General features: G+C 35.4%; 1 protein-coding gene across 2 annotated transcripts in view; it reads left to right on the forward strand.

Annotated features, from left to right (window-relative positions):
* Uhrf1bp1l (UHRF1 binding protein 1 like) overlaps positions 1–24,459 on the forward strand; it is a 66,439-nt gene that overhangs the window by 10,898 nt on the left and 31,082 nt on the right. The window contains exons 2-9 of one of the 2 annotated variants that reach the window (XM_048357572.1): positions 3,326–3,472; positions 14,451–14,613; positions 15,558–15,596; positions 17,687–17,778; positions 18,468–18,657; positions 19,753–19,893; positions 21,093–21,263; positions 23,310–23,490. In XM_048357572.1, the coding sequence (XP_048213529.1) occupies positions 14,551–14,613; positions 15,558–15,596; positions 17,687–17,778; positions 18,468–18,657; positions 19,753–19,893; positions 21,093–21,263; positions 23,310–23,490 (877 nt within the window). In that variant the 5' untranslated portion in view covers positions 3,326–3,472; positions 14,451–14,550. The remainder of the gene's footprint in view (positions 1–3,325; positions 3,473–14,450; positions 14,614–15,557; positions 15,597–17,686; positions 17,779–18,467; positions 18,658–19,752; positions 19,894–21,092; positions 21,264–23,309; positions 23,491–24,459) is intronic. The other variant, XM_048357565.1, reaches the window with a different exon arrangement.

Raw genomic sequence — 24,459 nt, forward strand, 5'->3', positions numbered from 1 at the left:
TTCTACCTAGGAAGGCCTTGAGCCTTGATCCTTCTCATCTCAGCCTCCAAGTAGCTAGGAACCACAGGTGCCAAGCTCAGTTAGACATAGTTTGCTTAAAGTTAGTTTTAGGAGATAGATTTGAAAACTTGGAATGAAAAGAGGATTGGGTACTTGGTTTTATGGATGTAATGTAATGTATTAAAATTCAGAATCCAAAGGTATCTGTTACTCTGTTAATGAAGAAAATTGTTAAAACATTATGTTTAGACACTTGCCCCAGGTCTGTTTTGATACAGTCCTTAGCTTATATAATAAATTGCAGTTGAGGGTGATAGTCTTTCGACTAAGCTATTCTTTTCTTTTATTTTTTTTAAAGGAATTTTAATTAAATAAAGGTAAAATTTAAAACCTAGCCAATTTCAACTTCTCTACAAATTTAACCTATTTTGGTCAAATTCACCTTTAGCGGAATTAATGAGGAAAAAAAAGACAAAGAACATTGAAGCTACTGAACATATTAAAAAGTTATGTGGTTGTACAAAGGTGTTTCAACTTAACATATCAATTTGAAACATTTTTGCAGTTGGGGAACATAATTTCTCTATTTCATTTGCATAATGTTACTTTTGCAATATTTTACTTTGCCTTAGTACTGCAGTTCACATTTTAAATACTTCTTAGTTTGATCTTTACCAATTGTATATACTTAAATATGCATATGGCATATTAAAGTATGCAGCACATTATATATTTATAATATAGTGGGTCTTAGTGACTGCGGCTCCGTTTTCACGTAGCTGGGATCACATACCTCCATCTTCCAAATCTTTGCCTCTCAAGTAGCAGGTTTACAGATGTGAACCACTGCTCCTGGCCCTTATTTTAGTGTTTTTGTTTTTTTTATTTTAACTGTTTTACAATCTGAGGAGTGGATGAGCTCAGATTTAAAATTCTTCTTATGTGTGCCATTACTGGGGCTTAAACTCAAAGCCCCATCTCACATGTATTCTCATGCAGCTTTTCTGCTCATGCCTAGGACTTTACCACTTGATCCATGCCTCCAGTTCTGGCTTTTTGCTAGCTAATTGGAGATGAGTCTCTTGGTTTGTTTTGTTTTGTTTTTTGGCCAGTCCTGGGGCTTAGACTCAGGGCCTGAGCACTGTCCCTGGCTTCTTTTTGCTCAAGGCTAGCACTCTGCCACATGAGCCACAGTGCCACTTCTGGCCGTTTTTTGTATATGTGGTGCTGGGGAATTGAACCCAGGGCCTCATGTATACGAGGCAAGCACTCTTACCACTAGGCCATATCCCCAGCCCAAGAGTCTCTTGGTTTTATATTCATGGGCTGACTTCATACCTCGATCCTGAGATCTCAGCCTCCTGAGTAGCTTGGACTACAAGCATGAGCCATCACTACCTAGCTGTCAGATTTTAAATTCTAAAATTACATTTTTTAGTAATAAGAATTGCCATATATCATATTGCAGTTTTCAAGATAAATTGACTTGTGACCTCCCCAAGACCCCCAGAAAGAAGGAACTCTGGCTTCTTTTTTTTTGCTACTGCTAGTATAGCATAAAGTATTGATTGCCACTATTGTCTGTGAATCTTTATGTGTAATTTGTTTGTAGGAATCAGTATATAAGAATTAATAGTATTACCAGAAAATTCAGTGGTTTTAGGAATTTGGTAAATCAGCACTTTTTCTCCTCTAGTTGTAAAGAGTGTATTTAGTAAAGAGAAAGTAAAGACCACTCAGGAGAGTAAGCAAGGGAACTTGAAAACCCATTGTCTACCACATGGTCAGGGACTGGCTGTTTTATATTGTCCCTCCCCACCTTTTTCTCCTCCCTCTTGGCAGTTTGTCAGATGGTGATTGGCTTGTTGGAAATAAGCCAGACCCTCCTGTGGGGTATGGTGTGTAGGAGAGCTGACCTATTTTATTGCATAACCCAAAGTGCCCCCCTCTCTTCTCATGGTGGCCACTGGTTGGTAGGGGAGGTGGGAAAGCTGGCCTGGACTAGTTGGCTGATGTAAAGCAGCATTTTCAAGTAATACAATTTTTGCCTAAATATTTACTTCTGTTGTATGTGACTTTATATGTAACTGAGGTGTACTATAAAAATGGCAGCTATAAAATGTTATTTTTATCTGATCTTGAAGAAGTAAGTGTGATTGTCTGATTACCCTACTACTAGTTCATCCAGTTTGCTTAGGTTTTTATTTTCCATTACTGCACTTTTCTTCCTTTTACTCCTCATCTGTCATTAGATTGTCTTACTCATTCAGTCATGTTGTCTTCATCTCTTTAAGACAGGCTCATTTCCCCACTACATAGTAGTTTTAACTAAGCAACTCGGTCAGTCTTCACTGAGATTTGTTTTTAAGACCTTTAGGTCTTCAAATATATACTATTTTGTTTTAAAAATTAAAGCAAACTTTTAGTTTATTATTTTTCAGGGCTTCTCCATTGAATACATAGGGCATATAAATTGGTTGCCTTGACGTTTTGACTGGCTTAAAAAGTTGACTCATATTCAGAGAATTTAGGTTGAGATATTTTTCTGGATAAGATTATCCCTTAATATGTAGCTTTTTGTGTTAAATTTTTTTTTGTTCAGTACTATGGCTTGAACTCAGAGCTTCATGCTCTCCTTCAGCTTGCTTGCTCATGGCTGGTATTCTACCATTTGAGTTATTTGAGTTATGCTTTCAGCCTGTTTTTTTTTTTTTTTTTGCTAATTAATTGGAGATGGAGTCTCACAAATATTTCTGCCTAGGCTGGCTTTGAACCCTAATCCTTTGGGTCTCAGCCTCTTGAGCATCTAGTATTACAGGAGTGAGCTATTGGGACAGTTTCTAATATAGTTTTGAATATATATAGTCTATCATTTGATCTGGTTTATATTAGTTTTCATAGGAACTCTGAAATACAGATTATCATTTTACTTGAGATTACTGACTGTTAAACTAAGTTATAATTTGTACTTGTTGGATGCTTGTTTTCTGCAGTGCCTTGATTGACTTAATGTTAAACAGTTGAGCTTTTGTATCACTTGTATATAGAATAGCTGTCTTGTAATTAGTCAACATTTTAATATGAAAGTCTCTTTAAAATATGAATGTAATATAGAAATAGTAATACCAGTGGTAGAGAGGATGAAGAAAATTAAAAGTTTAATTTATCTTAAATTTAAACAGTTTTCTTTTCATTAACCCAGTGTAAAATACGACTGTATTTATAAAGTGCATCACAGCTAAATATTTTTATCGTATCATTCCTTCCCTCTTCCCTCCCTTGAACTTGCTCCCTTCTGTATTCCCTGTGTACCCATTCCCTGCAGCGTTCCCTGCTGGCTGTGGTGGAGATTGGTGTGCTGTGAATTGCATAACTACCTAAATGAGTACCAGAAGAGTCTAAGAAACACTGGCATCTGACTACTTGCTTTCATCAGGAGTAGGGAGCTTTTGTCTGAATTTCCTGCCCTCAGGTAATACTTCTCTTCCCCATTTTTTTCCTCTATCTGTAAATGCAAACACTAATTATGCCCCACAGAAGGATACCTTGAGACTATTTTCTGATTCTTATTGTTTTAGACACCTATTTCATTTTCTTTACTAGTTGGCAACAAGTTCATTTAATTCCTCTTTTAAGACTCTTTTCTAACAGATAAGGTTTGGCAATATACTTAAAAGTTTCAACCAGTTCTTTCTGATGTGGCAAGGGAGTTTTGTAATTTATAGCCAGTCATTTGTAAATAGTATGACATTTTGCCAGTTACCATAGATCAAGTACTCTATTGATTATGAAAGTGTTTGATCCGTTCTGTCATTCATCATTGAAGGATGTAAGAATTTATTTTGTGTTTACTGTTGTTATAATGTTTATATCAAAGAGGACTGAAATAAGACTCACAATAACAGTGAAAATAGAATTTAGTTTTTTTTGCAATTTTGCCTTTCCTACCATTTTGTTCTTCTGGATTCCTTTTAAAGATTCATTATTAGTTGGGGCCTGTAAGTGCATGCATATAGTCCCCGCTAATTGAGAGACTAAGGCAAAAAGTTTACTTGAGTCTAGGAGTTCAAGGTCAGCCTGGGCAACATAATAATATACCACCTTAGAACTGAACAAGAAAGTAAATGAACTAAAAAAAAATAAAAAAATGAGTCGAATTTTGTAACTCATTACTACACCTCAGGAGTAATGGAATCATTGTAACTTTGTTCCATACACAAGCTAGCACTTGTGTAGGTATGATAACCTAATATTAATTTTTCATGCTTCTTGCCTATGATTCCATGTTGTCATTTGAGAATCTGGATATCAAATAAAACAACCAAAGGAAAGATGCCAGGTAGAAACTTTGAGATTCACTTTTAGTGTATTTCAGACAGGATATGTCTGGAATGTCCTCTCTGCAGAAAACCAAGTCTTATGTTATATAAAATGACATTCAAAGATGGCTGGGTTTTGGGGTTTTTTTTTTGTTGTTGTTGTTTTCTATTTTTTTTTTTTTTTTGGCCATTCCTGGGGCTGGAAATCAGGGCCTGAGTACTGTCCCTGGCTTCTATTTGCGCAAGGCTAGCACTCTGCCATTCTGAGCCACAGTGCTACTTCTGGCCTTTTCTTTATATGTGGTGCTGAGGAATAGAACCTAGGGCTTCATGTATACCAGGCAAGCACTTGCTACTAGGCCATATTCCCAGCTGGCTCTGATTTTTTTGTATACATTTATCAAATGCTGTGGGACAAGAAGTATAGTCACAGACATTATGCTTTACATCATCCAGATTACATCTCCTTACATCTTTTTGGCCCAGTTGTGATTATGATTGTATTATATGTTTAAAATGCAGCTGTCTTTGTGTTTACTTAAGTCAGTCAACATGTTTATCCACTCTGCTGCCTTGTTCTGATTTCCCATTTTAAGCAGTCATGATTTTTTTTATTTTAGTAATTATTGAATTTATGTTTTTATCCTGTAGCTAGTATGTAGCAGACTAGTTGGCACAAATTAAGTATCTCTGTTGTCATCATGCAGATTTATCATTTGTTACAGTTGTTATTGCAACTAAATGTTCTCATTTCCTTCTGGCCTCCTACTTCTCTATTTCTATCCTTGGCACTGTTACTGGAGAAATATTTTGGAAATATTTCCTATTAAGGTTTTTTTTACTAAAAGCTTTTTTTGGGGGGTGCCATTCTTAGGGCTTCAACTCATGGCCTGAGCACACTGACTGTCCTTGAGCTTCTTTGCACAAGGCTACCACTGTACCACTTAATCCACAGCTCTGGTTCTGGCTTTGGTAGTTAACTGAAGATCAGTGTCTCATGGAGTTTTTTTTTGTTTTTTTTTTTGCTTAGGCTGGCTTTGAACCAGGATCCTTACTCAGATCTCAAGCTTCTGAGTAGCTAGGATTACAGACATGAGCCACTAACTCCTGGTGTTAACTATATTAATGGCTCCAATTTAAGTAAAAAAATTGCTTATAATTTTTCCCCCAAGAATTACTATAGGTGAAAATAGCCTTTTATACTTAGGGAAGGAGAGTTGTCTGGCACATCCTTTCTCTTTTTACTACTTGTCCCGTGTGAGTTGAACTATGTTCAGCTAGTCTGCTAAGGGACAATATAGGAACAACACTGATTTATAAGATGTAACCTTGTCACAGAAAACAAGAGTCCTTTTTGGCTATTTTTCTAGTTAAATCATTTCTGCACAATGAAAATGCTTAATACCATAGTGTACTGTATGGCCTTACACTATACACGATGTATATTTTTGCCTATTGTTTGTGATCCTGTGATCTGAAAACAGGATACTGTTTCTATCTGGAATGTCCCCTCTATTTTCCAGGCAAAAACTTACTCTTGAAAACAGCTCAAAAAACAAACCCCTTACTTACTTCCTAACTCCCCTCCCAAAGAACCCCAAAACTCCAAGTAAAAAACCCCAAACATAGCTGGGATTTTTACAAAGCACTGTACAGACAGACTGGGGGCAGAACAAGTTCAAGGTCTGTTAGTAAATTTATCAGTGTTATAATAGAATGGTAATTGCCTCTAAAATACCTTTAATGTTATATCAGTTTGTTTGTAGTCTTGGATATGTTTCAGTATGATTTGGAACAGTTATATAGACCCTCAGTCCTTTATATTCTCTACAATAAAATGAGGAAGTTGTTTTACAAGAACATTTCAGGAACTAAAATTATAAAATTATTTGATATTCTTTGCAAGTATGAAGTTTGCCTATTGCACAACTCATTTTTTAAACATAGCTTACAGTTGCTGCTAAGATCTTCATTAGATGACAAAAGCAATAGAGTGCTTTGAAAAAACATAAATACTATGTATATTCTTTTGTTCCCGTATTTTATTAACTCTTTTTATTTAGATATGTACATATTTGATTTAAACAGATTATTGAACAGTAACTTACATGTACATGTTCACATGTGCAGTTTTATGATTTCAGTGTATGTATGAACTATGAAACTAGTACCATAACAATGAAAATGAACATTTTTACCATCCAAAGTTTCTTCATGCTTTTCTGTAATCTTCTACCTCTCCTGCCTCACCCTTGGCATTCACTGGTCTTCTGCTTGTTAAAAACATGCTCTTTAAGAACCATTGAATTCACAACGGTAGTCAAGAAAATGAAGAATTGTCTCAGCAATGCAAAATTTACTTCCGCAGAAGGGTGCACCATCTGCCAAAAATCTGGCAAGTAAGCACACAGAGTAGGCAGGCTGCTCCCCTGTTTATACCTCAGGCAGTAGACCCTACCCCTCTGCTTAGATTGGTTGAGCTCAGGTTCACAATCTGCTTGTGATTGACTAGTTTGTATAGGGTAAAATGTACTTATATAAGATAACTTTGAAATAATTCACCTGAAATAACAGTATACAAGTAATCACAAAATATACCCACATCCTCTGCTATTTCTTGAACAATCTGAGGCTCATCTTTAAAGGGGTTTGTTAATTCCATTTTGCAAAAACCGGTTAAGACAAAACCTTACATTTCAAAGACTCTTCGTTACCCCCAAAGCAGTTCCTCTTTCAATTTCAAGCCAAAGCAGGAAACAACATACTTTGATAGAAAATCTAGTTTTTCTTGCAGTCTTCACTTAGATTATTAGTTTATCTAAACTATAAACAATCATGGAATGTACACTTTTTCTGACTTTTTTTGCACAGTATAATTACTTTGCAGTTAACCTATTTTTGTTTTACGTGTACCTTTTTGCTGCTGAGGGATATTCCATTGTGGATATTCTACAGTTTGTTTATTAGTTTATCTGTTGGTGAATATTTGGGTTGTTTCTGGTTGTAGTTATTGTGAATAAAGCTGCCATGAACATTGTCATGTAAGTATTTGTAAGAACATAGGCTTTTCATTCCTTTTGAGTAAATAAATACCTCTTCTCTTGAGCATGAAAGTTCTACTTAGTATTCAATATGATTACCTTTTTTATATTTTAGTGGGTTATTAGTGGTATGTTACTGTGGTTTTAATTTGCAGTTCTCTAATGACCAGTGGTTAATGGTATTGTTCACCTTTTTTATTTGCGGGGAGGGGGAAGGAGTAAGATTGGTGGTCCTGAGGCTTGAACTCAGGGCTTGAGTGCTTTCCTTGAGCTTTTATGCTCAATGTTAGTGTTTTACCACTTGACTACAGCTCTGCTTCCAGTGTTTTTGATAGTTAATTGGAACTAAAAAGTCCAATGGACTTTCCTGCGTGGGCTGACTTTGAACTGCAATCCTCAGATAACAAGCTTGTGTCACCAGTGCCCAGCTATTCATTTTTTCATGTACTTATCTGTCACCTATCTGTTACCTTTAGTTTGAGGATCTATTTAAGTCTTTTTGCCTATTTTATTCATGAGAGTCTTATTTCTGAACTGTAGGAATTCTTAATGACACAAGACATTTATTTGAAAGTATTTCTACCAGTCTGCCTTTCATACACACATGATTAATTACCCAGTAGATTAGTCTGTCCCATTTTACTTCCCTCCCTCCCTCTTTCCTTTTCTCTTACCCTCCCTTCTTTCTTTCCTTCCGTTACTGTTTTGTCACTGGAAAACAAGTCACTGGAGAGTCAATGCAGGTATCTACCTTAGTTCCTGGATATGGTGAGAGAAGATTAAAGCAAGATGCAAAATAATGAAAGTGATAGAAAAATTTATTGAAACTTTTAAGTACCCCCTGCCACAGTGCCAGGGTGAGCTTCCCAGAAAGTGCTGCTGCCACAGAGATAACACTCTGTCTGGAAGGAATAAAAAAAGGCAAGTAGGTCTTTGAGTGAAGTTTGGCAAGAAGTCTAATGGGCAGGTTGATTGACAGGGGGAGCTTATGTGTACAGCATTGCATTTATGGTGTTTTTTTTTTGGCCAGTCCTGGGGCTTGTACTCTGGGCCTGAGCACTGTCCCTGGCTTCTTTTTGCTCAAGGCTAGCACTCTGCCACTTCTGGCCGTTTTCTGTATATGTGGTGCTGGGGAATTGAACCCAGGGCCTCATGTATACGAGGCAAGCACTCTTGCCACTAGGCCATATCCCCAGCCCCAGCATCCCAGCTGGGATGACTGTGCACATGCTCTTCAAAGAATTGTTCAGTCTGTAATTGAGGACCTGGATGTGGTGGGGTCCAAAGGTCATTGTAAAGTCATAGTCCTTGACACATATACACACCTGGTTCCCCCCACCCTCACCAAGCATACATACTGGATAAGGGCTTTGTTGGATAAATATATCGTATTTTGGCTCTAGGAATATTATCTACATCTTTTGGTGGTCTTGGGGAATTTATTAGGCATCTGTGGTAATTTATTAGGATCTGTGTATGAATTCCCGTGTTAGACCTGCAAGTAGCCCTAGCAACCATGTACCCTGTGCCATCTGCCTGCTTAATTTCTTTTCATAATAATAAGGAGACCCTTACTTTCCCTCTATCCACCATGGTTACAGTGTTTCTGAAATACAGTTAGGTTCATTTATTTATTAGGTTCAGTTTACTTATGTTTTGGGTATTTCCAATCTTCTCAATATAATTAACTAGTTACTTTGAGACAGAATCTTGCTGTGTTGCTCAGGCTAGCCTAGAACTTGTGATCCTCCTGTCTCAGCCTCCCAAGTGTTGGGATTATAGATGAATACTACCATGTTTGACTATTTTATTTTTTTTTACATATGGAGAGTATTAGTATACCTTTCAAAAATCAAAACAAATCTCTTCTACCCTATCCTCTTCTCTCCCACCCTGATTAGGTTTCACTTTCATTGTCCTCTGGTTTTTCTTCTTTTCATAATGACAGACCTGTTCATACCTTCTTACTTTCTTTTCTTATGTAACAGTTAATACCTTTTTTTTGATGAGTGCAAAAATTATCCTTAAGTTTTATTAAAAGTGATTTTAATATTACAGGCAAAGCAGCCATTAGGGCAGACAGAGTGAAAAAAAGTACCAGTATGTTGGTCGTAACTATTTAGCTTTAGCTTTACTTATACAATATATTGATGTTCCTAGTGATAACTTTTATTTTATTTTTTCCCCTTATTGTCAAAGTGAAGTACAGAGGGATTACAGTTTCATATGTAAGGCAGTGAGTACATTTCTTGTTCAACTTGTTACCTCCTCCCTCATTTTTCCCATGCCTCCCCCTCCCCCTTTCTCTCCTACGAGTTGTACAGTTGGTTTACATCAAATGGTTTTGTAAGCATTGCTTTTGGAATCATTTGCCTTTTCATCTAGTATTCCCTTTCCCTTCCCTAGTTCTAATACATGTATATACAGTATCCAGGGTACTCAGATGAGATACAGTGATACCTAGTGATATAAAACTATAATCTTCTGAATAATAAAGGGGAATTATAAATAGTTTTGCATTCATTAAATTTTATTCTAAGCCAAATACTGATGCTCATGCTTATAATCCTAACTACTCAGGAGACTGAGATCTGAGGATCTGTGTTGAAAGCCACCTCTGGCTGATAAATTCAAGAGATTCTTATCTCCAATTAATTAGCAGAAAGCTGATAGTGAAGATGTGGCTCAAGTAGTAAAACACTAGCTGTGGTAGAAAGGATGTGCAAGAACATGAGATTCTAAGTTCATGACTCAGTACTAGCACCAAAAAAAGTATTTTAGTTCCTTGAAAAGTTATGGTCCATGGTCACGTGGTAAATACATAGATTCACCCCATTTTTTAATGTTCCTTTGTTATCTTCAGGGAATTATAAAATATATTTTCTGATACAAATTCTTTTCCTTTCTTTCTTTTTTGTGCCAGTACCATGTTTGAACTCAGGGCGTGGTTACTTACTGACTCTTAGCTTTTCACTCAAGGTCAGAAGTCTAATACTTGAGCCACAGCTCTACTTTCAGCGTGTGTGTGTGTGTGTGTGTGTGTGTGTGTGTGTGTGTGTGTGTGTGTGTGTTAGTACTGGAGCAGGGTCTTGTGTTCTCACTTGTTTTTACTGAAGGCTGGCATTCTACTTGAGCTACAGTTCCACATCTGGCTTTTTGGTGGTTAATTGGAGATAAGAGTCTCATAGATATTCCTATCCAGAGTGGCTTCAAATTTCAACCCTCAGATCTCAGCCTCCTGAGTAGCTAGGATTATAGGTATAAGCCACCAGTAACCGCTTTGGATATAAACTCTAAATTGGTTCTTTTATGGATAGAAGAGATGTACTGAGGTGAACTTTAAGAATTAAAAGGACTTAAAAAAAAACAGTAAGCAGTTAATTAGACTGACAAAAGTAGTGAGAAGTTAAATGTATATAAATGTGTCTGCAAACCAACAGTGGTGAACAAGCTTTCAGGACATTAAAAAAAAATTCTCAGTGTGCCCTTGACAGTTGACATTAAACTTGAAATGCAAGTACATCAGAAATCACACAACTGCATTTATAAATTGTAGATTAAAAATCTACAGTATGTTCCAGTACTATACAAGATGTTAGTTACAAGTGGTAGGAAGTAGTAAGCAGACTTATTTCTTGGAAATATTCTTCAGTCCAATCTCCCAGCTGAGCTATTTATCAGTCAAGAAATATTCTTAAGGTATAAGAGGAAATATTTTTATGTCACTGTGAAAATCACTTGAAGTGCTAGAAAAATATTTTTTCTTTATTTCTACAAAATGAAGTGGACTGTTTAAACTTTCTGTTAATGCCTCTACTTAAAGAACTGACATCTCTGCAGTCTGCTAACTATGTCTATGAAAACAAATCTGGAAGAACTCTGTCTGGGCTTTTGGACTTGGGGTTAGGGATGCAGTGTTCCCAATAGATAGTCTTCATTCTCTCATTCCATGATCTAGGTACTATGTTAAGTGCTTAGACTTGATCCTGGCCTCACAGACCTGGCAGGTTTTTTTGTTTTTGTTTTTGTGCTGGTCCTGGGACTTGAACTCAGGGCCTGGACTCTGTCTGTTAGTCACACAGTTCCACTTCTGGCTTTTGGGTGGTTAATTAGATAAGAGTCTCATGGACTTCCTGCCAGGGCTGGTTTTGACCTTGATCCTCAGATCTCAGCCTCCTAAGTACCTAGAATTTCTAGTTTGAGCCATCAAGCTTCTAGCATGAAGGCAGATTTTTATCTGTTTGTTCCTATTAAAATCTCCAGGGCCTTTTAATAGGCAGTGGAGAGTTCTCCGTTTTTTTTAAAAAGAAAGTAATACAAAGAAACTGCTTTAGGACCTAGGTAATATTCTTTCTTACTCATGCTATTTGATTTTTTTTTATCTCCTTAAACTGAAAACTCCATTAGGATGGACAGGAACCTTGACTGTAGTGCTTATCAGTGCATAAGTCTAAATAGTGAATCCTCAATAAATATGTATTGATTGCTTCTTTCCAGCCAAATCTGTATTCAGCCTTAAAGAAAAGTGTTTGTCTTTAAGTTATGTTTTGGAATGGCAACCACTGAAACATCATCTTATTACATCAAACATGATTTATTGGAAAGTATAATACAACCTATTATTATTGGTCAAATCTAGCTTAAGAGTGAACTTTGTATTTCTAGTTGACATTCTGTGAGAAGATATAAATTCAGGTAGAATCTCTCTGAAGCAATTATGGTTTTGAGTTGATGGAGAAGCATGTATGTATTGACTGGTATTCTTGTAAACATTTAGGGCGTGCAAATGACCCCAGTGAATTTCAAATCAAGTGGAAGACTAGGAATTCTTTTGTTAACCAATAGTTGATTTTTATCAGTAATTTCATTTTGAAAAATTATTTCCTGAGTAAAGTGAACACTTTATTTCATTTTATTGGAGTGATTTTTAATAATAGATCTAATAATGTACCTAAAAGTAAGGTGCATTTGCACTTTATCATTATTAGTTATGGTCTTAGGCAAATGAATTTAAGTTTCTCATTATGTTTGCTCATTCAAAAGAGGGATAAGATTAGTAGTGATCCTAATAGATTGCAGAATTGGGAATTAGATGCATTAGTAATACTAAGATCCTGGCACATCAGGGGTGGGGAACTTTTATCTGTTTAGAAATTATAATAAGATCATTCTTGGGACATGTGAAATTATCATGGCCAAGGGCCATGGGCAGCCAATGAGAAAGATGGGTCTTTCCCTTCATGTATCAAATTATTTTGTAGGCTTTATTATGGCCTGTAAGCCAGAAGTTCTCCACCCCTGGAACCCTTGGAAAATGTTCATTTATTATATTGACTGTTCCTTTTTTTTTCATTTCTTAAAAGGACTTTTACATCATTATAAAAAAATCTTAACTAGAATTCAAACTCTAGTCTCTTATGATTTTTGGTACTTTATGTTTCAGTTATCTTAACTCCTATAGTTAATCCTTTAGAAAGATTAATGGTATTTGTAAGCTAATGCGGGGTTTTAAATAATGTTCTAAAGAGATACAGAGAACACCAAAATAAGTTATAAAAACAGAGTTACACAATCTCTTTCCTCAGAGACTGTGTAAAAACAAGATGTATGTTCTGGAATTTATTTCTGGAATTATTAGGATCATTTTCTAATGTTGATAGTCACTGGATGATTTTTTTTTTTTTTTTTTTTTGCCAGTCCTGGGCCTTGGACTCAGGGCCTGAGCACTGTCCTTGGATTCTTTTTTTGTTTTTATTTATTTATTTATTTATTTTTATTTATTTATTTATTTATTTATTGTCACACTGATATACAGAGTGGTTACAGTTTCATACTTTAGGCATTGGATACATTTCTTGTACTGTTTGTTACCTCCTCCCTCATTCCCCCCTCCCCATTTTCCTTTCCCCCCAGTTGTTCAGTAGATTTACACTAAACAGTTTTGCAAGTATTGCTTTTGTAATTGTTTGTCTTTCTTACCCTGTGTCTCTCGATTTTGGTATTCCCTTACAGTTTCCTAGTTCTAATACCTGTATACACGTTTCCAATGTACTCAGATAAGATACAGTGAAGGTATGACCACAGGAAGGGCATATAAGAGGAACATGCGATGTGAAACCATAGCTTCTATTATTGATGATCCTCTTGTATGTCCTTGGATTCTTTTTGCTCAAGGCTAGCACTCTGCCACTTGAGCCACGGCGCCACTTCTGGCCATTTTCTATATATGTGGTGCTGGGGAATTGAACCCAGGGCTTCATGTACATGAGGCAAGCACTCTTGCCACTAGGCTATATTCCCAGCCCTCACTGGATGATTTTAAAAGGAGCTCAGTTGTCCTTTGACCATCATTCTTTGGATGATGAATGGTATCTGATGCTGTGATACTGCTGTTGTTAAGGGGTCCTCTTCTTTCCTTATTTTCTTTGTAGGAGATAGGTTTGCTCCCTTTTGTATTGTAGTCTGAAGTGAACTACACCAACTGTGAGATTGAGTATGTCAAAGACATCCCCATTGTCTTACATAATATCCAGGAAACATGTATACCCACTATTAGATAAATAATAATCCAGTGTAAAAGGCAGTAGGGACTAGAGTTTGATTGCTTATGGAAGTATGGCATAAAAATTTGTATCCCCCAAATTCTAAATTTTAGATGAGAGAGCTATGGATAAGGTACTAAAACAGTGGTTAAAGATACTGAGCATGAGTTAAAGCAGAGCTTCTCACTGATTTTGTCCTTAGAGCTTCTGTTACGTTTTTTCTTTTTCTCTTGTGCTGGAGCTTGAACTCAAGGCCTGGTGTTCTAGTTTTGTTTTCTCACTTAAAGCTGTCTCTCTGCCACTTAAGCCACATCTCCAATTCTGGTATTTTAATGTTTAATTGGAGAAAAAAATTGGGGGATTTTTTTCCTCATTGGCTTCAAACTGCAGTCCTCAGATCTCAGCCTTCTGAGTAGCAAGGGTTGATTATAAGTATGAGCCACCAGCACCAGCTGCTCATATGTTTTTAATGATTATTTATATTTGCAAGGATGACTTGAAAGTATAGTTACTATTAACAAAACTAAATGTAACATACTGTCTTTCAGATTTACCAAAAATTTATCTCCTGACAAGATAAATCTAAGTACCCTTAAAGGAGAAGGTGAGCTGAAGAATTTGGAGTTAGATGAAGAGGTGCTACAGAATATGTTGGATTTGCCCACATGGCTTGCTATCAACAAAGTTTTTTGTAATAAAGCATCCATTAGGGTAAGGCTTTAATATTTATCAAGAACCTTTCCTGTTTGCAGTTTTTCTTTTATTTCTCTTCTTTTAAATACTATGATAGATAATTCCATAAAGAAGCATTTTATTAATGTAATTTAGGAGGGAATTTTTTTTGCTTAAGTCACTTTTTGACTGTATCCTAGAATATATATTAAGTCAAATATAAGTTAAGTCAAATTAATTGTTTAATTTGATTTTTGCCCAAAATTTATTTTTATTCATTTCGTAAGTTTAACTTTTTCTATTATTAATCATCATTGACATGATTATCATTATCATCATCCCAACTTACTATAATTTATTATTTTACTTGTCTTAGAATATAGCTATTGTAAATTTGTGTCATATCTTGCTCTGAAAGACCAAACTTAAATTGAGTCTACTAGTAGAAATACTGTATGATGATTTTTTGTTATAAAACTAAAAATCGGTTTCCTTAGGAAAGATTATAGAGGAGATGATGCTATTTCTTTTGGTGCACAAACTCAGGTATCTTACAAAATGTGACATTTTTAGTTTAAGGTTTATTTGAACTTTATTTATTTGATATTACTACATTTTACATTAGTGATGTTACTTTTGGATTTTTTAATTATCTACAAAAATATTGTTCAAGATTCTAGGATTAAACAAAAGTTTAATAAAAGAACAGCCTTCCTGAGAACTCTTACTTAAAATCTGTTCCAAGGTCTGAGAATAGATAGTTGAAAGAAATTGAAGTTCTTATTTAGCTGGCTAAGGAAATATAACTAACAATATTTTTCCATAAAATAGATATATCGAATTTCAAAAGCACAAATAAGATGCTCAATTTATTTTAGTCTATGAAAAAAAGTCATCTAAGTTAGTTTCTGTCATTATATATAGTAAACCTCTGTTGCTTATTTTCTAATAATTCTTCTTAAAGAAACAATTTCTATTTGTAGATCCCATGGACAAAACTGAAAACACATCCTATCTGTTTGGTGAGTTCTGAAACCAACTGAAAAACAAACATTTATATATGCAAATTAACTACTGTTGATATTAATCGTTTGTTTCATAAATTGTTTCCTGGATTTTGTACCCATTAGCTTCTTTCTTATTTTGATTATTTAGTTTTTTCAGCTCTTGTATGAGAAGTTTGAACTTTATTTTATTTTATTTTTTATTTATTTATTTATTTATTTATTTTGGCCAGTCCTGGGCCTTGGACTCAGGGCCTGAGCCACTGTCCCTGGCTTCTTCCCGCTCAAGGCTAGCACTCTGCCACTTGAGCCACAGCGCCGCTTCTGGCCGTTTTCTGTATATGTGGTGCTGGGGAATCGAACCTAGGGCCTCGTGTATCCGAGGCAGGCACTCTTGCCACTAGGCTATATCCCCAGCCCCTGAACTTTATTTTAAAAGTTTTTATTAACATACGTTAATTGCATTAAGGGATTAACTTGGTATTTCTATACATGTATATGTTGTCCTTTCATAAAATTTACTCCCTTTATTGTGCTTTCTATACCTCTCCTCCACTCTGCTCTTGTTTTTACTGGAGTTTGAACTGAAGGCCTTGCAATTGTTAGGCAGATGTTCTCCTACTAGAACCCATACCAGGTCCTTATAGATTTGGTTATTTTTGAGATAGAAGTCTTGTGGTTTTGCCTAGGTCAGACTGGGCAGCAATCCTACTTATACTCCCTGCATAGCTGGGATGACAAGTCATCATCCCAACTTTATGTTGTTGTTGAGATAGGAATCTTGCTAATTTTCTTGGTCAGGCTGATATTGAACAGTAGTTTTCCCAGTCTGTTTCCTGAGTAGCTAGGTTCAGTTATAGGCACAAACTTCTTCCAACCTCTAATCAATTTATAGGGTGTTTTATACTAAACATAAGCTCTTTTATACATACATTTATATAATGTAGAGAAGTTTAAATTTTAAAGTAGAGGATATTTAAAGCTTATCAGGTCTAGAATGTTCTAAGTTGGTAATATTTAACTACTTTTTTTAATGGGGGTATCAAAACGGAGGCTTTGAACTGAGGGCTTCATGCTCTCTCACTCCACTTTTTCAAAGCTGAGGCTTTACCCTTTGAATTATGCTACCAATTCCAACTTTTTGGTAGTTCAGATAAGGGTCTTATAGGTTTATCTGCCTGGTAAGCTTCAAACTGAGATCCTCAACATTATTTAACTCATAATTGATATACTATAGAATTCTTTTAATAACATTCACTTTTGCTAGTCTAGTAAATTCAGTATCATGTTCTTTAATATACTTTGCTTCTTAGGGAAAAATTGAAGAAAATCAATCATATCAGTTATTGATTTATTCATTCCCTCAAAAAATTTTTGTATCAAAGATTAAACCCAGGGCCTAGCTGGGTTTCGACCTAAGCTGAACTGTAATCCAGTCTAGTGCTCTATGTAGGGAGAATGCTCTATATAGGGAGAAATGACAGGAATTGCTAAGGACAATTGATCTCATTTTTAAAAATTTGTACTGGAACTTGAACTCAGGGCCTTGTGTTGCTGCTTGAAATTTTCTCTTAAGGCTGGTGCTCTACCACATGAAGCATACCTTCACTTCTCTAGATATTTCTTTAGTTCTTACCCTGAAAAGAGATTTAGATCTTAAACTGAGGAAGAGCTTTTTCCATTATGGGAATTTTTATATTTTCACATATTCTTGTTATTTAATAATTTTTCTTAGTTTTATGTCTTATATTTCAGGTCTCAGATTGAGATAAACTTTTTAGGGATGGTTCAGTTCTCTTCATGTAATTTATTAACGAATGATGTAATATATAATGGTATCAGAAATTTCATAAAATACAGTGATCTCATTAGTCAGTGACACCTTCTGAGTTTTTTTCTCCCATTCTCATATAATGTTCATATACAGTTTTCCACCAGATATTTAATGCCTTGAGATAGGACTGAGTGTATTGCTTCCCTTTTTGGCATTTTTAGAACTAGTTTACTCCTAAAGAAATAAAAGGAAAAATAGTATGAATACTTTCACTAATACAAATAAAATAAAATAAAATATCTACTTACTTATTTAAAGAAAACATTTTTATTAGTCTCTAGATAAAGTAATAATGGAAATGAGTACATGTGAAGAGCCCCGTGCTCCAAATGGTCCATCACCAATTGCAACTGCTTCAGGACAAAGGTAAGGTATGTCCTCTATTCTGTGTGACTGCCAAAGGGCATTCTTTTCTGTAGTCAGCTCTATTATTAGCAGTGACAGGATATAAATACAAAAATTTAACTTCAGGTCATTTCTATTTCAGTTACTCATGAGCCCTGTAAGGCTACAACTAATATTTTTTTGTTTCAGCTTCATTCACATGGAATAAATACTTGTTGAATATGAATTAGTGTTTCTATGGTTTTTCTGATCTTAAATTATGACATGACATTTCAACTGGACTCTGTAGCCTTCTTTGTGTTATGAATTTAACTCTTTTTTACTTTATAGATACCAATTGACTAAGGCTGTTTGAGAATGAATAGCTGTACATATTAACTTTAGTAAATTAAAAAAATCTTGTACATTTTGTGCAGAACTTTTCTTTTGAAACAAGAGCTCACTGTTGAAGTCTATACTGTCCTTGAACAGGTGATTCTCCTGCCTCAGCCTTCAAAGTACTGGGATTACATGACTCTAAACCTGGCTTAAGGGGAACATTTTTATAATTTATATGTAACCAGTTTATTGTTTTAATAAAATATATTTATTCTTTTTCTAACAAATATGAATAATATACTATTAAGTCAGTTTACAAATGTATTTATATGAAAATACTAGCAAATGTTTTTAATATTTTTCCCTTGACTTTAATGTATTTCTTTTTTTAGTGAATATGGCTTCGCTGAAAAAGTAGTTGAGGGAATTACTGTCTCTGTAAACTCTATTGTCATCAGAATCAGAGCAAAAGCCTTCAATGCATCCTTTGAACTGTCTCAGCTAAGGATCTATAGTGTAAATGCAAACTGGGAACATGGAGATTTAAGATTTACTCGTATTCAAGATCCACAGAGAGGAGAGGTAAAGATTCTCTTTAAAAATGTCTTAGAAAGGGGCTGGGGATATAGCCTAGTGGGCAAGAGTGCCTGCCTCGGATACACGAGGCCCTAGGTTCGATTCCCCAGCACCACATATACAGAAAACGGCCAGAAGCGGCGCTGTGGCTCAAGTGGCAGAGTGCTAGCCTTGAGCGGGAAGAAGCCAGGGACAGTGCTCAGGCCCTGAGCCCAAGGCCCAGGACTGGCCAAAAAAAAAAAAAAAATGTCTTAGAAAAAAATTAAATAAAAATATTTAGCACTGAGGATTTAGTTCAGTGGTAGAGAACTTACCTGGCATGTATGTGCAAGGCCCTAGATTTGATTCCAGCACTGCAAAACAAAAGTATTTTTTAATCAAATAATCATTCCTGGCACTGACTGCTCTTACCTATTATTCTAGCTACTCAGGAGGCTGAGTTATGAGGATCATGGTTCAGAGCCAGTCTGGGCAGGAAAGTCAGTGAGACTTATCTCCAGTTAACCACCAAGAAGCTGGAAGTAGAGCTGTGGCTCCAGTGGTAGTGCACCAGTCTTGAGCAAAAAAGCTCAGGAATAGTGCTCAGGCCCTGAGTTCAAGCCCCAGGACAACCACAATAAAAGTAAATAAATAAATAAATAAGTCTTATTAGCCTTCCTTCTGCTTTTTAAGTAGCTTTCCTTTTATTACTCTTACTGGTTTAAATCTGAACTCTACGTTTTAATATTTTTAATGTAATTCACTTTGTTGAATTAACCCTATTTTGACTTCACAAGTATTTGAGTGAATTTTGAGTTTACAAAACTAAAATACCTTACGATACATTACATTTACAATACATTACAGTATTTGTTATGATTCAAGTGCCTTTTATAGTTCATGTCAAATGTCTTAGATAAAAGTACTAATGTACAGTTTTACAAATGATGAATATAATTATGAATATACATTTGATGGAAGTATACAATTAAAAGCAGTTTGATGAATATATCTAGAATATCATGAAAATTAGTTGGGAAGATAGTATTTTTTTAATGAATCTACATTTAAAAAATTTTTACTTTGTTGCATATGTGAAGCTAATCTCTGTGTTCTTCTTAGGTTTTGACATTTAAAGAAATGAATTGGCAGATGATTCGAATAGAGGCAGATGCTACCCAGAGTTCACATCTTGAAATTATGTGTGCTCCTGTTAGATTAATAACTAATCAATCAAAAATCAGAGTCACGCTTAAAAGAAGAGTATGTCAACCAAATTACCTTTCTGATATATTTGTTGTCTATTAGAATTGGCAGAAAACTAACATTTTGGGTAAAGTATTGGCATAGTATGAATGGTAAAACAATGCCAAATAAAAGGAGATGAAGTGCCTCAAGCACTATTTACAGAAAGCTAGTATAATTAAACATTCATTTCATATGAATTTCATATCTCCAGGTAGTTTTATTTTTAATCGAGTAGATTTTTTAGTGCCGAATAGTTACTGAATGAACATTTATTGTCATGGTTTTGTTTCTTGGACTGGGAGTATAGCTTGTTGGTACAATATTTACTTAGCTATATGTATGATCATGGGCTCAATTATCACAGCAAAAAAGCATAAGAAAAGTAATTTTATTTCTTCTACTTAATCTTGTTCAGGAATAAACATCAAAGCCTTCATTATTGGTAACCAACATTCTTACCTAAAATGTGGTTATAATCCTAGCTATTCATGTTGAGATCTTAGGATCTTGGTACAAAGCCAACCTGGAAAAGTCCATGAAGCTATTGAATCTCTATTTAACCACAAAATGTTGTAAGTGGAGCTGTGGCTCAAGTGTAGAGCTCTAGCCTTGAGCAAAAGTGCCCTTAGGCCCCCGAGTTCAAGCTCCAGTATCAGCACAAAAGAAAAGATGTAGCTAGTTACTTAGATACTAGGGAAAATAGTATTTTAAAGTATTAGAAGTTGACAGTACACTAAGCTTGACAAATTAATGTGAAGATAATTGATAACTTTTTTTGAAAGCATGGCATTTTAAACAGTAAGCTTTGTATAACCAGGTATAAATAATCATACTAAGCTAAAGAGAAAGCATTTTTTTCTCAGAGTTTAGTACTTAACATACTCTGAATTTTGTGGGTAAAAACATTTTAGTTTTTAACTAATTTTGACAAATCATTTAATAACCTGTTCAATTAAAACAGATTATTAAATGATTTGTCAAGTATAAATGCAAAAATATATAAATGCTATATAAATTGTACTGGTTAAGGTATAGGAATTTGTCATTCTTTTGTTATCACTGCTATCTCTAGCACTAGGAGATAAAAGTATTTATTAAATGAAAGAATTATCCATATCTGTTTTTAATTGTATTATAAACTTTAAGCTTTTTAAAAAATACAAGTACATTGTGTTTTATTTTGCCTTAATTTTGTTAATCCTTTCTTTTGACAGCTAAAGGACTGCAATGTAATAGCAACAAAGTTAGTTCTAATACTGGATGATTTATTATGGGTCTTAACGGACTCTCAGTTGAAGGCTATGGTACAATATGCAAAATCTCTTAGTGAAGCAATAGAAAGATCTACAGAACAGAGGAAAAGTATGGCTCCAGAACCTACACAGGTATGGTGTATATTAAAATTTTACATGTAAGCTGTTTAAATTATGTGAAATTAATTGTAAGACTGAATTTCTTTCTTTTTCTTTTGTTGGTCAGGGAGCTTGAACTCAGGGTCTAGGCACTGTTCCTGAGTGCTTTTTGCTCAAGGCTAGAACTCAACCACTTTGAGCCATAGTACCACTTCTGGTTTTCTGCTGGTTAATTAGAGATAAGAGTCTTAGGACTTTCCTGTTCCGGCTGGCTTCAAACTGTGATCCTCAGATCTTAGCCTCCTGAGTAGTTAGTATTACAGGGTGAGCCACTGGCACTCAGCTAAAACGAAATTTCTTATTGTAAAAATATATTTTAATATATGTTATCTATAGGAAAACATTAATATGTGTCTAGTGCTTTTGTTTGGAATGTTTTACTAAGTACCACCAGAGTTATTGATGACATAAAAGCATCTGATGCAACCAGGTGCAGGTTGCTGGTGGCTCATGCCCCTGATCATAGCTACTCAAGAGGCTTGAAGTGAGCCAGACCCAAAGAAACATGGACTCTATGGTCTCCCTTATTGGGAATAATTAGCACAGGTTTAGGCAAGTCACAACAGAGGATCACAAGAGCCCAATAGCTATACCCTTATGACCCCATAAGATGATGCTAAGTGAAATGAACTCCATTTTATGAAAATGATTGTTATATCAGAGTTGAAACTACTTTCAACATCCCATGTGTATCTGTAGTTTCTACTATTGATGATGTTCGTGTATCACCTTCTTGTGTGATTGTATCTACACTATCTCTGTAATCTTATCTGAGTGTATGGGAAACAGTGTGTACTGGTATTAGAACTAGGAAATTCAAAGGGAATACCAAAATTGAGAGACAAAGGGTAAAATACGAGAAACAACTACAAAAGCAATACTTGCAAAACTGTTTGGTGTAAGTGAACTGAACACCTCAGGGGGAGACGGGGGGGGGGGGGGAGGGGGGTATGAGGGACAAGGTAACAAACAGTACAAGAAATGTATCCAATGCCTAACGTGTGAAACTGTAACCTCTCTGTACATGAGTTTTATAATAAAAACTTAAAAAAAAAAAGAGGCTGAGATCTGAGGATCACAATTTGAAGCTAGATAGAGTGGGAAAGCCATAAGACTCTTATTTCCAGTTAACCAGAAAAAGCCAGGCAGGAACTTGTGGCTCAAGTTGTAGAGCACCAACCTTGAACAAAAAAGCTAAGGTACAACAACTAGACTCTGAGTTCAAATCTCAGTACAAGCACAAAAAGAAAAAATAAGAATTAGAACTAATACTCACCAACCTGCCCTTAGTAGTTAATAGTTGTATTTTTAAATAAGAACCATAAATATGTGAACATACTTTAAGCATTTACTGAAATTTACTTGGTTCATATTCATGTTGTAAAGTTTACGAAAAATTTTCGTGCCGGTACAGGGGTTTGAACTCAGGACCGCTTGCTTTTTGTTTGTTTGCTTTGTTTTTTTCCCAGTCCGGGGCTTGAACTCAGGGCCTAAGCACTGTGCCTGGCTTCCTTTTGGTCAAGGCTAGCACTCTGCCACTGGAGCCACAGCGCCACTTCTGGCCGTTTTTTTCTATATATGTGGTGCTGAGGAATCGAACCCAGGGCTTCATGTATACGAGGCGAGCACTTTACCACTGGGCCATATTTCCAGCCCAACTTCTTGGTCTTTTGCTTGGCCTTTTTACTCAAAGCTAGCACTCTGCCACTTGAGCCACACCTCCACTTCCAGGATTTTGTTGGCTAATTGAAGATAAGAAGATTAGCAACTTTCCTGGTGGGATTGGCTTCCTCATATCTCTCAGCCTCTTTAGTAGGTTAGACTATAAGCATGAGTTACCAATACCTGACTAATTTTTAGTTTTCTACTGTAATTCAGAAAAAAAATGAAGGGAACCGAATTACTGATACAAAAGAAGTTGTAGTTTTCATGACTTTATCACTGCAAATATTTGTTTGCTTTTGTGTGAAATTTTAGTATGTAACTTGGCAGTGGTAATGGAGTTTTGAATCTTTCTAGAGCTCTACAGTAGCCCCATCTACTCAGCAAGTGAAGACACCACAGACATCAAATGCTCCTGATCTGAATGATGCAATTGTGAAACTATTCAGTGACTTCGATGTCAAAGAAACCTCCCATCATTTAGTGATCTCTCACCTAGATCTCCATATTTGTGATGATATTCATGCAAAAGAAAAAGGTAATATAATTTTCTCATTACAAAATATTTTGGCCTTTGAAGAATTAACTATAAAACAGAATTGTTATGTATTTTCCATATAGTATATAATACGTACTTAAGGTAATTTTTATTGTTTTGCCATTTATATAGGTATAAAAATGAAAGGCAAAACTTGAAGCTTTAGACTGTTATAAAATTTTATTTGGTCTTAGTAGTTTGTTTTAAAACGTAAGTATTAGGCTACCAGTAGTTAACTGTAAAATTCAATTAAAAAAACTCAGAGGCTGAGTAAATAGATGACTGTTGGATAAAATATCTTAGATTTGCCTTTGGATTAAATTTTTATAAGTTCGAAATTTATAAGTTTTACCCAATATTCCATTCATAATTATTCACTGTTTTCAGCATTATGATTACCCATTTTTAGATGAGTATGCATATAAACAAAACTATGTGGGTCTTTAACATTTGAGTTTTCTATCCTCTTTACAAATATTTGGTTAGGAAGTTAAATTCTAATTTGGATTATTTTTCTTCTTCCTCCTTTTTCTCTCCCTCCTTTTCCTCTTCCTTGACCTCTTCATTTTTCTCATCTTCTTTTCTTACTCTTTCTCTTACCTACACTGAGGTTACAGGCATATGCACACAGGAAGTTGTTCTTGGTTACATTGAAAATCTGTGATTCCCTATTTTCTCTGCCATGGAACATCCCTGGCCCACTAGTGTCGAGGGAATCACTAGGTAGACATCTCAAGAATTATGTTTCTCAGACTGTGGTGGAACATTAGAATCAACCTGAAGACTGGTGTGTGTGTGTGTGTGTGTGTGTGTGTGTGTGTGTGTGTGTGTGTCGTTCATGTTCATGTTCATGTGTATACATGTGCATGGATGCACTGGTACTGAGATTTGAACGCAGGGCCTATGTTCTGTCTCTTAGCTTTTTTAGCTTAAGACTGGTGCCTCTACCATGTGAGCCACAGCTCTGCT

Source organism: Perognathus longimembris, chromosome 1 (assembly GCF_023159225.1).
Source record: "Perognathus longimembris pacificus isolate PPM17 chromosome 1, ASM2315922v1, whole genome shotgun sequence".
In the NCBI taxonomy this organism is placed as follows: domain Eukaryota; kingdom Metazoa; phylum Chordata; class Mammalia; order Rodentia; family Heteromyidae; genus Perognathus; species Perognathus longimembris.